Here is a 16,534-nt window from a genome sequence, read left to right as displayed (position 1 = left end):
TTACTAAAATGACAAAAATGTTAACACATTTACAAAGAACGGAAATAGTCGCAGATTCTTACCTTGCGATCTCCCGTAAACCACCCCTGAGGGTTGGAGATTGCAAATTCCTGCAACACATTTGACAACAACATATTAGACAGTAGCGCACAACCAATTTGGAGGAATTCAAGACTTTGTAAAGTTACACTGCTTTCAATCTTTGAAGAATTCATAGAATAATACAATTTCGACAAAGAAGAGATGAATATGAAGATATATTACACTAAAAGATAAAAAGATACAAAGTTCAACAAATTAATTGATGGCTACAACTTTACACACATACAACATAAGCCTATCTAACCCCAATTTTTGATCCTACATTAGCACAAAGTAAAGAATACATCACTAACAACAGCACATATATACACATTGAATATCGCCACATCTTTTGGACGGTAATTTTCAGTTTTAGGCTGAGATACACCCTAAGATTGTCGGTTACTCCACCAAGCAACAAAAATTGGTAGACATACAACACAAATTTCTCTCCCTAACTATTCCTACATGCAAGGTAAACTTGCAGAGTATGCCAGAGAACTTCACCGCTCAGGAAGTTGGTGAGCGAAGATTTTCCAAGAAAACTTTGCAGAATTCGTTTCCTATGTTCCTATGGTTCAGTGTGCTTTTCCACTCAACTTTCCCCACCATTTCCGGCGATGCTTCTCCATATCAGCATGCCTAAGCTTGTGCAGCGCCCCTTTTGTCTCTTTTAATTTAACCTTGTAGTCTTTCTTCCATACTTCAAATCTCGTCTTCAATCTCCGAAGTTCATCAAAGGAATTCATACCTGGAGCAGGCTGCACAGACCTGACATCAAACAGTGCTCTTGCATCTTCATCAAAAGCTTGTCTTTGTTGCTCAAACTCCTTTGCTAAATGATTGACTGGATTAACACCATGGTCACCACCCCCATTTGCCTCTCGAGCTTCAGCAATGGGAACTGAATATTTCGTGGGTGTGCTTTCTCCAGGAGTTCGAGGGCCCATGAACAAATTATCATCTGAATCATAAGAGCAAGGAGATGGAGAAGCCTCTTGCCTTCCAGGTTGACCGGCAGCATCCTCTGGAGTAAAACTCTTTCTTGCTGCAGCAAGGCTCATCTGCAATAATTTTAAGTTGTTAAATAAAAGGGTCCTGGTTTTAGAATTGCTTAGTTCTTTTAAACCTCGGGTTGTGACCTATAAACTTGGATCTATACTTCTGGTGAAGTACAAATCAGCATGATTTTAGTATATTTTTTACATGCTTTTCGTTTAGGATACCTCCAATTTTAAAAATATACAAAGAAACGGCCAAACTGAATAAATAAAGTAAGCACTTGTGTTTTCATCCCAAAAAGAAAAAAGAAGCATTTATGTCTCTAAAAACAGTAATTATTACCAAACTAATACAGTACAAAAAGTGCTCCCAATCATTGGCCACTAAGCCACATAACCTACACCAGATCATCTAGACAGTTATAACAAACCAGAAGATGTGATCTTATTTAGAATAGACTTCAAAAATCAGAACTTGCCAAGATGGATTCTCTGTGAGACCAGAAAAGGATAGTTATTATGTCCTAGAAAACCAGGCCTTATATTTCACCAGGCCACCAGGGTGATACAATTATTATAGGTCGTAACCCATATCCGGGTCAATCTGTCAATGCAGTAGTCTAAGCACAGAAGAATAACTCAAAAACCCAAGGGACAATTCTCTTATAAATTAGATTCCAATTATGTGGTCAGCATTGTAAGAAGTTCCCAATATTTTCATTTAAAGTAGGGAGAACGTTATGCATGTAAGTACAAATAGTACATGTATATTAATCAACGCATTTCTATAATAACATATTAACTTACTTGCAACGACGCTATCTGCTTCTGCCACATATCCTCCATTGACCGCATTTTAGCCTCATAATCAGACCATTTCATCTCATATTGTTGTAGCTGTGTTCTTAATGAAGCATTCTCCTCTTCCTTCTGAACCAAAGTTTCTTCGGCTCTTGCAACCCGTCTTTGAAGCTCCTCCACAACTTTATTGGAAACTTGAACATTTGCAGGCGAGAAATCCTGGTCAGGAAACAAGGGTTACATTGTCTTTCCTTCAAACGAACAGTTGTCTTTTTGATAGGCCAAAAATTAAACAAGAAACACAAGACAATTTGCAATTTATGTAAAGCCTTATCTAGATATTTACTTCTTCTCATTTACTCCTTCCAACCCTTTTTGTTCTTCCCATCAGAATCTTTTTGTGAGCCAAAAAAAGTGGGAAGAACAAAAAGGATCGGAGGACTGTGACTGTTCAGGAAGCAACGGCATTAAAGACAGATTACAAGACATCCACAAGAAAATTTCCTATCCAAGGCAGTATAGTTCAGTGTTGTGGTTTTCAGTCTTCTCACTTATGCTATTTTTACATTTTTCATCTATTTATTCACCCACTGACGCATACACAGGCAACAATTTCAATTAGAAAAAAACATCACATTCCCATCTCAAAAACACAACGCAAGGGATCTAATCCATGAGTGGTGTGTGCATAACTAACATGAGCTATATACAAGTGAAAGCCGGAAAAGGAAACCACGTACCATTCGCAACAGTGTAGAAGATCCTTCAAGAAAATAGCACGAAAAAGATTATAAAGTCTAGTGGCACCAGCTTTAAGTAAAGCTATGGGAGCCAAATTTTATAGCTTTAACCCTTCAAGCATAGAGGATATCAACTGATTCTAAGGCCCCATTTGGTTTGATGTAAAATCATTTTCCCTTTTTTTTTTTTTTTTTCCATTTTCCTTTGTCTGGTTTGTGAAAGAGTGGAAAACAATTTTCCCGATGGTGAAAATTTGCATCTGCAATGAAGGAAAATATTTTCCTCAAGGGAAGCCACATCTTCCTCCCTCCTTTAAACTTTCCTCTCATCTATCCTCACATGTCCATATAAGGAACCAAACAAAGGAAAATTGATTCAAAATTGTGATTTTCCTTGAAAATGTTTTCCATGAAGAGTAATTTTTCATTGCAAATGTTTTACATCAAACCAAACGAGGCCTAACTAGGAAAAACATACATTTGTAAGTGCCACATACAATGATACACGTTATCTTCATTACTCAGACTGAGCTAAGATGTCATTCAAATTGAGAATAATCATTACTTGTGTAAAATAACTCATAAGCATAAATAACAATACCTTCACTTGTCTAATTTTAATGTCTTTCTCTTTCATATTCTTCACATTTTTGACGCTGTAGTCTTCTAAAGCAAGCATATCATCAAAATGCTTCCGAGCCAACCAACCACGTACCACTATTAAAGATAATTTTCAAGGGGAAAAAAATGAGAATAATATACCTAATAGCAATGAATAAGTAATAATCCAAATTGTGGAACCTTGCTACTTACCAGATTGTAATTGTATGATTGCTTTATGCTGCTCATCCAAAGCCTTTGATGCACTACGCTTATGCTTATCCATGTTCTTGTGCTTCTGCAAGTGGGCTTTATGATTCTTTACAAGAATATCATACTTTTTTCTAGCATTTTCACCACGGATGACTGCACAAGAAGATTCAATGAGCAGACGTTCAAAATAAAGACATGTTGAATGGGGCACAAATTTAAAAGAAAAATGAAAAGAAGGGGAGGGGGCATATATATGAATACTACATGACTGCAATGAAGAAATTCTAGTCTTCAATTCAACAAACTCAGTACGACTCTTGTAGCCACGGTAGCATTTCTGTAATCCAGTCACGGACAGCAAAACTCGTTTTCTTGTTTCTTCTAATGCTCCAATCTACATTTCACAAAACACAATAGCTCATTTAATAGATGTCAACAAACAAAGAAATGGGAAAAGTCAGAAGAAGAATAAATTTAGAAAGGTGACACAATTTCAGAAGCCCCCTTCTTTAAGTCTCTCAGCTTAAAAACGCAAGGAATTGTAGCATAGTGTAGCAAACACAAACCAGTGTTTATCAACTAACAAGTAGAAGGTTAGCCCCATCTAGATAAAGGCTGTTCAAAAACTGCTAACTGAAAGAATAAATATAAAATAGAAATTCTCACGCATATGCTTTAATTCAACACAGATTCACAGGCTAAACAAAACCTGGACCTATAATTTAGATCTAAATAAACCTTACATCTTCCCCAAATTATATCTACCCTCACATCATCATGCAGGTATACAGCTCATACAAAGAATAGCAGCCTGTGTTAGAGGTAGAGCAACAATTTGCAGAAACATTGTAACTGGAAATCATGGTATAAATTACTTTTACAGTTTTACCCAACCATAGCTTGCTAATTTCACAGTTTACATTAATTTCAACAACCCAATCTGCTCAATGACATGTTACATATAGCAATCGTTGCTTAGCCCCTAATAATATATAATGCAAAAGGGAGAGATAAGTAGAGAACGAACACCTCTGTTTTAAAGGGGAAGGAAAGCTGCCCCTGCTTGTTGCTAATTTCACAGTTTACATTAATTTCAACAACCCAATCTGCTCAATGACATGTTACATATAGCAATCGTTGCTTAGCCCCTAATAATATATAATGCAAAAGGGAGAGATAAGTAGAGAACGAACACCTCTGTTTTAAAGGGGAAGGAAAGCTGCCCCTGCTTGTTGCTCGATCAGCCGCCCGATCAGGGTGGTGCTCGCCCGATCGGGCGCGAGGCTGATCTGAATATTGTTCTTCTCCACCGCCCGATCGAGCGCGAGAAGGGAAGTGATTTTGCGGAAAATGTTTTCTGGAATTTGGGGCAGCCGCCCGATCGGGCCACCACCGCCCGATCGGGCCACCACCGCCCGATCGGGCGCGAGAAGACTCTTGGAGTTGACGCTGATTTCCGCCCGATCTGGCAGCAGCGGGCCCGATTGGGCGCGTGTCAGAGAGGAGATTGAGAGTGACGGTTTCGTCAGTTTTGATTGAAAGTCGTCAGTTATTTTCGTGGCTCTTGGCTGATGTTTTTGCTTTAATATATATATGTTCTTTGAACATATGTTGGGAGTACTTGAGAAAAATAATCCGATTTTATTTTTCTTGAAAACCTTTGCAATTTTATTTTTCATCATCATAAATACAAAAGCTTTTATACATTGAATTGTAATCATCCTACTTGTGATTACAATTGTTCTTCGTTGTATCTCCTAAGTAAATTTCCGTGAAAACCCGGTTGTAGTATAGGGTCGGAATTATACTTTTGGGAAAGTGATTCCGTTCACGCCTCGAAGATTTTCCGGTCTAATTTGTTTGCTATTTTTGTGACCCTTGTTTAAACACAAATTTCCCCAACAATGATAAGTAAATAAAGTACTATGGTGATCCTGTACGGCTGTACTATATTTTTTCTCTAAATGACTTGAGTGTTTCAACCTTTCTTAGTTAAAATGAAGAAAAAAAAGAATAGTTCAATATAAATCTCCACATGATGACAGTTATTGTTGTTGTGATCACAAAAATACTCTCTCCCTCCTCCCTTTATTCTCCACTCTCTTCTCTTCAAACTCTAAATTCATGTATTCCACAAGAGCACTATAACCAACATTACAAATTCCTATCCCAACTTGGTAAATATTCCGCAAAACACATGTGCACACGAGAAAAATAAAGTTTTGAAATTGCTATTCAGCCCTTAATCTTGCAATTGGACACTTCAACAGCTAGGAACAGATGAACCACACAAAAAGAAGTTGAGAAGACAGAGAAGAAATATACAGGAGACCGTGAACTAATCACATTAAGCAAAGATGAGAAAAGTGGTTATCTTCTGATGAATGTTTACCCATTTTTAATTACTCCTTTCCACTCTCTAGATCTGCCCAACTTACAGAGAGTTAGAGACTGCAATGTACCCCACCTTTGTATAAAGGAAAAGGTGGAAGAAGACGAACCCAGAGAATAAAAAAAATAATAGAGATATAACTTTAGAGTATAAGCAAATAATAAGGATCCGTCAATTTAACAAGTACACTTCTCAATGGCATTACACATCCATCAGAAATATTCACTTCCAGACCTGGTCGATTTAAACATGTCCAAAACAAAATACAATGTACTTTCTAGGAAAATGCTACTACCCCCATCCCATAACATCTGATCATGCAAATAAACTTTGCCTTTAGCCTGGGTAGGAAAAAAAAGGAGGGGGGTGTTGGACACACGCAGAAGGAATCAAATAAAGGAAAGAATTAATGGTGGTTCTTACCTGCCCAGTTCGAAAGTACAATTTTGTATAGCCAACTTGGTATAGTTCAGGAAGAATGTTGAATTGCTGCAGAATAGCAACTGATTTACTCAAGGGATCCTGAGATACGCTCTTATCAGATATCAGGAAGCCAAACCTGGACATTACCAAGGAATGCATAAGAGCCTATTTGAAAATTCACTCACTGATGTCTAATCAATTCAAAGACCTCAATCAAATACCTTTGAGAAAAATCTTCATGAGTTATTCGACTAGGATAACCACACCTAGCGATTCTCACAACTTCCAGAATTCCACAGCATCTTAGCTGTTGCAAGACAAGATCCTTCTCATAAACACCAGGAAGCTGCTTACTGTTTGGTTTTATGCAGCGAATGAAGTGAGGAGTAGTAGTTTCAAGCTGTTGCATCAGTTTGTAAAGCTGATTCTGCAAGCAGAGAGTGGGATCTAAGCACTACGGAGCAAATTCCTTTTTTGAAATCAAATTTGAAACAGCCATGCTTATCTTTAAGCAAAAAAAAATGCTACACAATAATGGTGAGAAGAAAGGAAAGGTAAATGAACTATATTGCCATGAACGAAATCAATAGTCCAATCACTAGACCAATAATATATATACTTATATAGCACCTCCTGAAAAACCTACAATTCCAGAAGATCTCAAGGCCATTACCCTAAAAAGCTTGTAACGGATACAGACAGACCATTGAACAGTTAAGTCACTATCTTTCACATAGACAATGCCACCATATAAACAGACAGGAATAGAAAGACAGGATGTATTCTAGTTTTATTAAAAATAGGGAGAGATAGATTAGAAGCAGGATTAAGTGAGCACAGCAGACCTTAAACTTTGTTGCAACACTTCGTTTCTGGGTGTCCATAGCAGATTGGAAATTGGGGCCATTAGAACTCTGAGATTGATCAACCATGCCAGAAGCAAATTGCTGAATCAGTGCAGAATTACATGACAGGAGAAGGCGGAGAGAGTCTGAGTGCAATGGATCCCTGTTCTTTTCCAAAAAGCCACTAGTGTCATAAAGAACCTGAGGAATCACAGAAGCAAGATTAAATGATTAAAGAATCACCATGAAATTGAAAGAATATGAATCACAATCACAGAAGATTTCATTCAGGAATTGATGATAATTAGAGCACCCAGACATTAAAATATTAGATGAAAAAAAACTGTCATTCATGCAAGTAAAAATCAAAATCAACAAGCTCAATATCAAACACCTCATTGTGATGGAGCTGAAACAAAAAAATAAGATTGCCGCAATTATCAAGATATCACCTTACACAGAAAAAGAGAATGATTAACAAATTTGAAGCATGGAAAGAATCACATAGATATTACATGTGGACAACATCCAAAAGGTAATCTAGTCATCAGGCAACTATAATTTCATGCTCAGAAACAACATCCGCCATAAAACAATAGTTTGGACAGGTCTTAAAAAAAAAGAAAGAGAATGGCTTGACCAGGGATTAATGTCCCGCAAAATCCACCACAGGGCTAAAAATTAAAAAAGTATGCAACACCATGTTTATTAGTACAACATGCTTTATTATTAATCCACTAGCTAGAGGTAAAGGGGTAAAGCATATCACGCAAAAAATCATCCTAAATGGAATATAATCACACAAGAGACAGATTTCCATCCACAAGCCTACCTGTCCTGCATAATGGCGGATACTAAATGACCCATCTCTACCTCCTTTAAAACAGGAATTAGAGTTTAAGTGTTCATCAAGCTTGTTGGCAAAAGACAGATCTGTAGCCTTGGGAAAATTTGATTCCTCATCCAATAAAGACAAAAGCCCCAAAGGTTTCTGCATGACAGACAACATCTTAATTGAAGTTCATTCTCAAAACAAGAAAATTGCCTGGCTATTTTAAAAGTATCCAGACTATCCACATTAAACAGCAGTACCTTCTCAAAGAGGTTCAAGCACTCTTGGTTGTCCTCAAAGTCAACTTTAGTCCAGTCAATTCCATCAGCTTCATAATCCTAAGGTATCATAGCAGCAAGTCAGAAACAGATTAAAATATTTCTAATAAGCATGAAGATAACTACATTAAAAAAAATTACACACGAGTCCAGAATCCAGACTCTAGTCAGTGGCCTATTTAAAATGGCATTATACATATCATGAATAAAGTACATAATAATAAATTTTGGTTGCTTAAAACACTCTCATTAACTGTGAGTCCTAGAAAAAGAAAAAGAAAAAAAAAAAAAAACCAGCATGGAAAGCACCCTGTCATTGCATAAGCACTAGTGTCTAGTTGACTTACAGTGTTAAGTTGATAACGTTACAATAGAGAGCATGCTGAGATCTCACAAATGAGTGCACACATGAATTGTCCATTTACCCCAAATAAAGAGGTGAGAAGGCAACCAACATCAAGTCTAGAAAGAGATTTCTCTCATTGTCAATTGATTTTAGAGATAGAACCTCAGTTAATCTAATCTCACAAGTGTTTTAACTATATTCTTTCATGGGTGCAGCCTAGCCGACTGTTAGCAATATTTATCCGTAAAAATGACAGAATACATTTTTCTCATTATCATATTTGAGAATTGAGATTAGCTGTTAGAGACTCAAATATACACAACAGAAGCTTTAGTGTTGAGAGGCCCGTGCTCTAACAAAGGCAACTTAATCGCAACCAATTAAGACTTAGCATTATTTACAGAAGGCCCACTATTACAAGTCAAGACCATTTGATGTAAGGAAAGATTTGATAGCCATGAAGAGGCAGGTACTTTTGCAGTCTCATAAATTCTTTTAGCTTTTGCTTTCACAACATTATAAATCTAGCACAAATAGTTATGTACCGAAATAGATCAAAGCCTACCTCTTGTTCCAGTTTGAAAAGATGACGGTTAAAATGTTGCTGCAACCTCTCATTCGCATAATTTATGCAGAATTGCTCAAAGCTATTTTTCTGAAAGAAAAAAGCAACTATAAGAGAAGAAGAAAGAATCAAGTGACATTTGACAACTTAGCGATGCGGCTTTAAACTGCCAACCTGAAATGACTCAAAACCATAGATATCCAGGATGTTTATGGACCGTCCAGTCCGCATATTGCCCACTTCCAGTGATTTATTTAATTGATCCAAAAGCCAATCAAACAATCTAGCATACACAAATTTAGCTAAAGCATCTCTGGTGTCTGTTGCCTGAAAAACCGTGATATTAAACAAGTCACATTGCATGCAAGAAAGTGTGTATGCTTCCCATTAATGAAGTATCTATATAAGACCACATACCTGCTGTAAAGTTAATCTTTTTGCAATATTATCCTTGCCAGCTTGTATCTTACGAGTTGATAGAACCAACACCAAGTCCTGCTCAGTGCAGCCCATCAACCTGGCAGCAGAAGTCAGAGCTGCCAAATAATCAACCCCAACAACAGTATTAGTTAAACTGTCAACATTATATAATGAAAGGACAGGGGGTATTTATTATAATCCATGGAAGCGAACTCTGACGGTCTGACCTGCTTTTTTAGATAACTTAAAAATTAATAGCCCTATTTCTAAAACATCACCGAGTCATCCATCTGACTTTTAATAAGCTACAAACGCAGCCATTATTTTATTTTAATTTTTTTTTTACCCTAAACAAGGGTAGCTTACGCGCGTCATAGCTAGCCATGTCCGGGAGCTCTTTCTTATTGGCCTTATGTCACAAATTTGGTTGTCGGCAGCATTAACGAGGGAAAATATGTAAACAAATATTTTTAGGAGTATAAAGATCCGTACACTATACTAAGAGTTCAAAAAAAGAGGCAATTAACATTAATGAAGGCAAATAAGTAAATAAACATTTTAGAGGGAATGATTGTCCAAACACTATTCATAAGAATTATTTCAAACTTTTTGAAAGGTAGGGATAAACACAAGAAGTAGCTGCCATATGACAAGCTGGTGATTTTTTTATATTATTTTTTTTTTTTTAAAAAAAAAGGGAAAATATGTACTTATGTGGCAAGAACAGCAATTTGAGGCTGCAGGAAAAAAATAAATTGCTAAAAGGTATTTAATGTAAATTGGAGAGTCTGGTTAAATGACATTGCCAAAAGGTAGTATATGCAACAGTGACGTTCAATGTTTGATTATATTTCCTCAATACAGTTCCTTGAAAATTTAACAGGTAGCAAACACCACCAAGTATTAATAGGACACTTAAATTAGCAAAGCAAGGAGCAAGCAAAACAAACTTTACTAAACTGAATCAGGAACTTATACCTTCACTCGCCATCACTTCTATGTGATTTTCATTGTCAATAACTTGAAACGATATGTTCCCAAGCCATAGAATTGCAGTGAGCACTGCAAACAGTCTCTCTTGATCTTCAGTATTGATTCGAACAATATCCAGAGCTTCCTGATGTGATCAAAGAAGAAATAAAATTTAGATGTTCAGAATAAAATTGAATGCAGTATACGTTGTACAACATTTATCATCTAGATAAATTTCATCACCTGAAGCTTACAGAAGTTCAGCGCATCATCAACATCATCGATCACCAAGCAATTACTCTGATTGAGATAGTTGTAGTCATTGGCCATTTTCAGGTTCAATCTACCTGCAGCAGCATTCAAGTGATGGTGACAGCAGATTAACAGTTAGAATGATGTGGACAGACGTTCCGTGGCATAAATATTATACAAACAATTACTTTGTTCTTTTTGCACCTTACTTCTTTCTGATAGATCACAGTGCAAAACTACTGTACAAAATATAAACAGATATCTATCGCATTGCTGGGTCGTAAAAACCAATGATGAATTAAATTTAACCTCTTAGATCAGATGGGGCGCCAGCACAAAGCTGATAAAATACGTGGTATGATCGTTCTCCTCTAGCCAGCTGAACTACTCTTGACTGCAAAAGCAATATCAGAAGTAAGGAAAGGACTACAGATGATACATACAAAACCCAAACATGCATCAGCTGAGCTATCTTACCTTTTCAAGGAGGACTGTCCACAGGCAAATTTAGCATGAACCGCAGGCAACAATGACAAGTCAGTCGATACATATAATATACAGATTAATTCTGGAATAAAAATATGGAAGAGTAGCTCACAAGTTTGAATGAGGGCACCACATATCTTTCCCGCCACACTGAAATGAATCTCAATCAACTTGCCCTGCATTCAGAACAGATACAGTTTATATCACAATAGTGTTGACTGTTGAGTAGCGCAAATATCAGGCATTAATGGATAGACACTACAGAGGCAAGCACAAAAAAAAATAAAAATTAAACCGACAATGAGAAGAAAGAATATATACAAATCTGCTAGAGTTGTCATTCCTAGATGTTTTTGCATTTCCAAAGGCTTCTAATATACAGCTTGTATGTAGAACTTCACGTTCAATTCCATCTCCACCACCACCAAGAGTAGCCAAATACTGCATTGCAATTTTTGCTGTTTCAGTTTTCCCAGCACCACTCTCTCCACTGTAGGGTGAAAATGATGCATCTAGTTAATACAAATGATATACAACGACAATGAAACTATACTTTTCCCATAGCTTAAGTAAAGGAAAAGTGTAGATAAACCAAACTCCTGTATAGATTTAAAGTCTTAAGCTCAAACTATCCTTCTTACAAGACTGTAAAATAGAAAGATTGAACTCACCTTATTATAATGGATTGGTTTACACCATCTGCAAGAAAAGGAAACATGATGAATACAGATATGACTGCAACTAAAAGCTCAAACTTACATCACATAATAAGTGATAGTACCAGACCTCTCATCATCTCATCATAAGCTGCATCTGCCATTGCAAATACATGAGGACTGTCAGCAAGCTTCTTCTGTCTATAAGCTGTTATATAGTTGGTCCCATAAATTTGCACAGGCTTGAATGGATTGATTGCAATCAAAACTGGCCCCGCTTTACTCTGTAGAGCCAGGCCCCCACATTGAATGTACAATAATTAGACAAGTTAGGCGGGATCTTATAAGAACTAAAAAAGAAAGAAGTGAACCCATGTTTAGGGAGCAAAGGCAAGCACACACATAGATCAGATCACGTGAATATCTGTACTGCAAATTGCTAAGTACAGCAGGCTCATTCAAATAGCTAAGTTGTATTAAGTCATCCACACCATCAAGAATATCTGGATTCGCAGGTAGGAGGTCTGTTTTCAACACTTTGATGACCTATAGCATTTAGAATTCATCAGTGTTTAAAATCCAAACTAAAACATCTCTCAAAAAGCCATGTAAGGGGAAAAAAAAAAACACTTACATTTCCAGATACAAGCTGTAAACAGGATTCCTCGCCTAAGGTTGATTCTATCAATCCCAACTCCCACTGTCCAGAAGGAAGCCGACACCAAACACGGAGTTTCTGAAAGTCATAAAAAACAACAGACATTAAGTGTCTCTGCAAAATAACCAGAGGGGGGGGTGCCTCCAAAGATGACCAATGTCACTGTGCTTGATTTGAACAAAAAGGAAAAACTGCATGATATAGGCATCACAGCAAACTAGCCAAGCATTAAGCAATCCAGCATCTGACAAGTGTGGACCTGGTGTGTCTCTCAAATCCTGAAATGTGTCTTGATAGTTGTTTTTAAGAAATAAAGCTATTTCTTGACAGAACAGTATTAAACCTAAAGTTCACTCCAAGACACAGTTCCAGGTGACTATGCCTCAAAACAGATGGTACCATAAATAAAAGTCTCTGGATTCTATATTTTCTCATTACTTATACTAAAACATGTTCTTACACCAACAGATTCACTTTGATTTAGAGACAATTGTTGAGAATTGAGATGGCTGCATGGCATGCGTCTGCTTCATGAATGGCCTGCATTGTATTTACTAAATAGGTAGTAGGGATGGTTTGCCTCACTGTGCAAGGGCATCACAGCTGTATTTAGGTTCTTATTGTTCAGTACCAGCATATGAAAGGGCAACTTAAGGGAAATAGCACATATGAGGAAATGACAATGTACTGAACTTGTTTATGGAGTAACTCCACAGTCTACATACATCCAGTGCAAAACTTACCAAGGAGCAAATGCTATTAGATAAGAAACAGTCAAGGATACAAGTCTGTTCAGAATGCCAGATTCCACTAAATACAAAGGCAGTAGCAAGGGATCTTCAATACCAAGCAGAATACTTAGTTATGTTCAACCAGTGGAAGACCGCAAATAGCAAAAATCAAGGAGAAATGCTTCATTAGATGACATTACAAAGATACGGTCATAAGTTTATTGAGTACATTATGGACTTACAGTAGCACTTGTAGAAATAGTTAAGAACAGAAAATCTCGCCATTATGCTTTATCATAAGTTCATGTAAATATACACTGCACAAACCAAAGCTCAAACACAAAACAGCACCTCAACCCCTCGATCAAAAGCAAGTAAAGCGCATAAAAAAAAGAGGACAAAAAGGCGAACTTTTTCAGAATTCTAGAAGACAAAACCCTTCCCCTCAATAATTAACAACTTGCAGTAAAGAATAAGCTGAAATGGTCACACTATGATCTCTAACTCAGTTTATGCATGCAAACTTCAAAGCTCCAGTTCTCGTCCTGAAGTTCAATATCCTATATCCCTATGTCCTAGCTAGAAATTAATCCAACAATTGACATATGATAAAAATTCCAAGTTGGGGAGATTTTTCCACATTTGAGCTGAAACTCCAGCAGGAGTTAAAATCCAATTCATCCCTTGGGTCTTCTTCTAACAACCTCAGTGCACAGTGTTCATATGTGACAATAACATGATGATTCAACACCAATAAACAAACAGTCTACATCACCAACCATAACAAATATAAAAGTCCCAAACTTCCCAACTCATCACTAATCCCAACAAAAGGGAAAGCAATCCCAGAATTGTCTACACATCCTACCAAACAAACCCCTATCTTTATAATCAAGTTGTTCAGCAGCCAATGCACTGAAAGTGGCACTTCAATCCAATTCACAAAGTTCTGTAGAAATTCGCGCATCAGTCTGCCGTATCATATAAGCTAAGGTTCTAGAATCCCAATACACAAACTTTTCCCCAAATCCCAATTTAAGTAAAAACAATACAATCTTGAGCTTATGATCAGGTCAAACTTCATGAACAGTAATATCATCAATCAATTAAATAATTAATAACAACCAAAATATAAATGGACCATCCATGTAAGAGTAAGACCCCAGTTTCTACATTCTCCAAAAATTAATTTCACATTGCAGTCAAAAACCAAAAAAAAAAAATTAAAATCAACCCCAAATAAGAAATTTTTGAAATTTCATCACATTAAAAAAAAAATAAATAAATCTCTGTCACTTGATAAGAAGAGTGGACGACAACTAGCTTAGTTAGTTAAAGTCTCGAGGATGGTATCCACGACCCATGGGATCGAATCAAATCGAACTACAACAACATAAATCAATAATAAGAAGAAGAGATTAATCACCTTTTTAATAAAATAATCAACATTATCTTCCCACTCAATCACACCCTTAGAAGTAGACGTGACTCCCTCACCATTACCACCACCATCGCCATTGCCACCTCCATTAACACCACGACTTTCTCTCTCCTCCATCTCCGCCGCTTCATACGGCGACTGATCCGATTTCATCTTCTTCTTACTACTCCCAAAACTATTCCTCTTCCTAATCAAGGGACCCACTTCCTTCATCACCTTTTCTCTCTCCTCCACGTCATCACTCTTCCTCTTCACCTCCTCCCCACCACCACCACCACCGCCGGAAATCTTAAACCCCACCGGCAAAGACCGCTGCCTCGACGACGGCAACCGAGCTCGGGACGTCGGCCGAGAAGGTAACGCCGGCGGAATATCCTTTGCTTGTTCGTCGTCTTTTCGCCGGAGATTCTCTAACATCTCCTCCAATGAGCTCCGCATCATTGTTGGCGATGTTGACAGCATTTTTTCCCAATTTTTCTGGGGATTTTTGACAAAATTGAAGATTCAAAGAGGGTATAAAAATGGTGAAATTGTGATTAAATCGACCACATTGGAATTTCCCAGATGAGAATTTGATTAATTTTGATGGGTTTTCTTGAATTTATGTGTTTTTCAGGTGAGATTGGGGGTTTTTGCTAAGTAAAAAATTTGCTAAAAATGGGAGAAATTAGGAGAGAGAAAAGTTGGGAAATTTTGTCAGAAATGAGTAATAAGGAGAAGGAAATTTTGTGTGTAAATTTGAAAAGCTGTTGATTTTTGTAAATTGTACGTAATTTTTGAAAACCTAATCTTAATATTGAGAGAAAAAGGAAAGAAAATTTGGCACCAGATAATTAAGAAAAGAATACGGAATAAACAGTTTTAGTTTTGTGTGATTTATTTGAATTAAAAAGTGGAGATTAGTTTTTGTTTTTTTTTGTTTTTGAAAAAAATTCAAATTTTAACAGAGAACGGACTTATGGCTTGGCTGGCACTACTTCTCTCACTCCTGTGTATGTGGCGCGTGTGCTTGAAATGGATTTCTTTTCTATGCTTTTACAAGTATTAGGATAACTAGTCTTCCGATCGGTGCAATGCACATAATGTTTATAGATACCGTACAATATAAACTTAATGAATACTCCGTAGTTTATAATGGAAAAGAAAGGGTGGAAATTAAATATAATTGTAGATTGTAGAAGATATTAAGTTGGGGGAAAGTGAATCAAATAACATTCATACATGTATTGAATAAAAGCTAGTATTTTCTTTTTTGAAATATGAGTAAGGGGATTTATTAATGAAAATGTAAGGTGACATGTAGCATTGGTGAAAAATAAAGTTTACATGTCTTATGATGGGGATGATGGTTTGTGTTTTTAAATACTAATAAATACTTCCTCCGTTTCTATTTAGTTGACGCGTTTGATTTAGGCACATATATGAAGGAGAGGAGAGCAGAGGGAGTGAGAGAGAATGAAAAAGCAAGTGGGGTATCTTATAAATGCAAGGTAAAAAATTTACCCCAAAAGGAAACGTGTCAACTAAAAAAAACTTCCTAAAAGGAAATACGTGTCAACTAAAAAGAAACGGAGGTAGTATGTAAGTATAGATATTTAATCCATTTTTAGAAGCATAAATACTTATGTACAAAATCCAGTATTCCATAATATACTTCCTCTATCCCACAAATATAGCACCATATAGAAAAGGACAAGTATTGACTTTAGGCATTATTTATTTGGTATGGTACTAGCTTGGACCGACCTGTGGTATGGCACGACCCAACACAAAACAAATAGCATAGACACGCACAACGGCA

General features: G+C 36.8%; 1 protein-coding gene across 1 annotated transcript; it reads right to left on the bottom strand.

Moving 5' to 3' along the window:
• Positions 1 to 244: 244 nt before the first annotated feature.
• On the bottom strand, positions 245 to 15,539 carry LOC145629315 (myosin-2-like). Its single transcript, XM_081681880.1, has 24 exons — positions 14,719 to 15,539; positions 12,538 to 12,639; positions 12,306 to 12,449; positions 12,034 to 12,187; positions 11,919 to 11,946; positions 11,569 to 11,737; positions 11,360 to 11,423; positions 11,239 to 11,252; positions 11,071 to 11,155; positions 10,753 to 10,856; positions 10,516 to 10,654; positions 9,535 to 9,653; positions 9,292 to 9,444; positions 9,118 to 9,207; positions 8,189 to 8,266; positions 7,929 to 8,087; positions 7,097 to 7,297; positions 6,473 to 6,678; positions 6,252 to 6,387; positions 3,701 to 3,830; positions 3,437 to 3,589; positions 3,225 to 3,340; positions 1,890 to 2,102; positions 245 to 1,145 (listed from the first exon to the last, which is right to left on the bottom strand). Exons 1-24 carry the CDS (start codon positions 15,193 to 15,195, stop codon positions 660 to 662), a joined length of 3,720 nt encoding a protein of 1,239 aa, XP_081538006.1. The 5' UTR covers positions 15,196 to 15,539; the 3' UTR covers positions 245 to 659.
• Positions 15,540 to 16,534: the final 995 nt, after the last annotated feature.

Source organism: Chenopodium album, chromosome 4 (assembly GCF_948465745.1).
Source record: "Chenopodium album chromosome 4, dcCheAlbu1.1, whole genome shotgun sequence".
NCBI lineage: Eukaryota > Viridiplantae > Streptophyta > Magnoliopsida > Caryophyllales > Amaranthaceae > Chenopodium > Chenopodium album.
Note: the sequence above shows the minus strand (reverse complement) of the source record. Positions and strands in the feature narration are given on the sequence as shown.

Bases quoted from the DNA above. Each gene is read 5' to 3' on its own strand.
- LOC145629315 (XM_081681880.1), bottom strand. From the start codon at position 15,195: ATGCTGTCAACATCGCCAACAATGATGCGGAGCTCATTGGAGGAGATG. The intron at 8,267-9,117 runs GTAGGCTTTGAT...ATGATACCTTAG, and splicing joins TTTTCAAACTGGAACAAGAG to GATTATGAAGCTGATGGAAT. The intron at 1,146-1,889 runs GTAAGTTAATAT...AAATTATTGCAG, and splicing joins AGCAGATAGCGTCGTTGCAA to ATGAGCCTTGCTGCAGCAAG.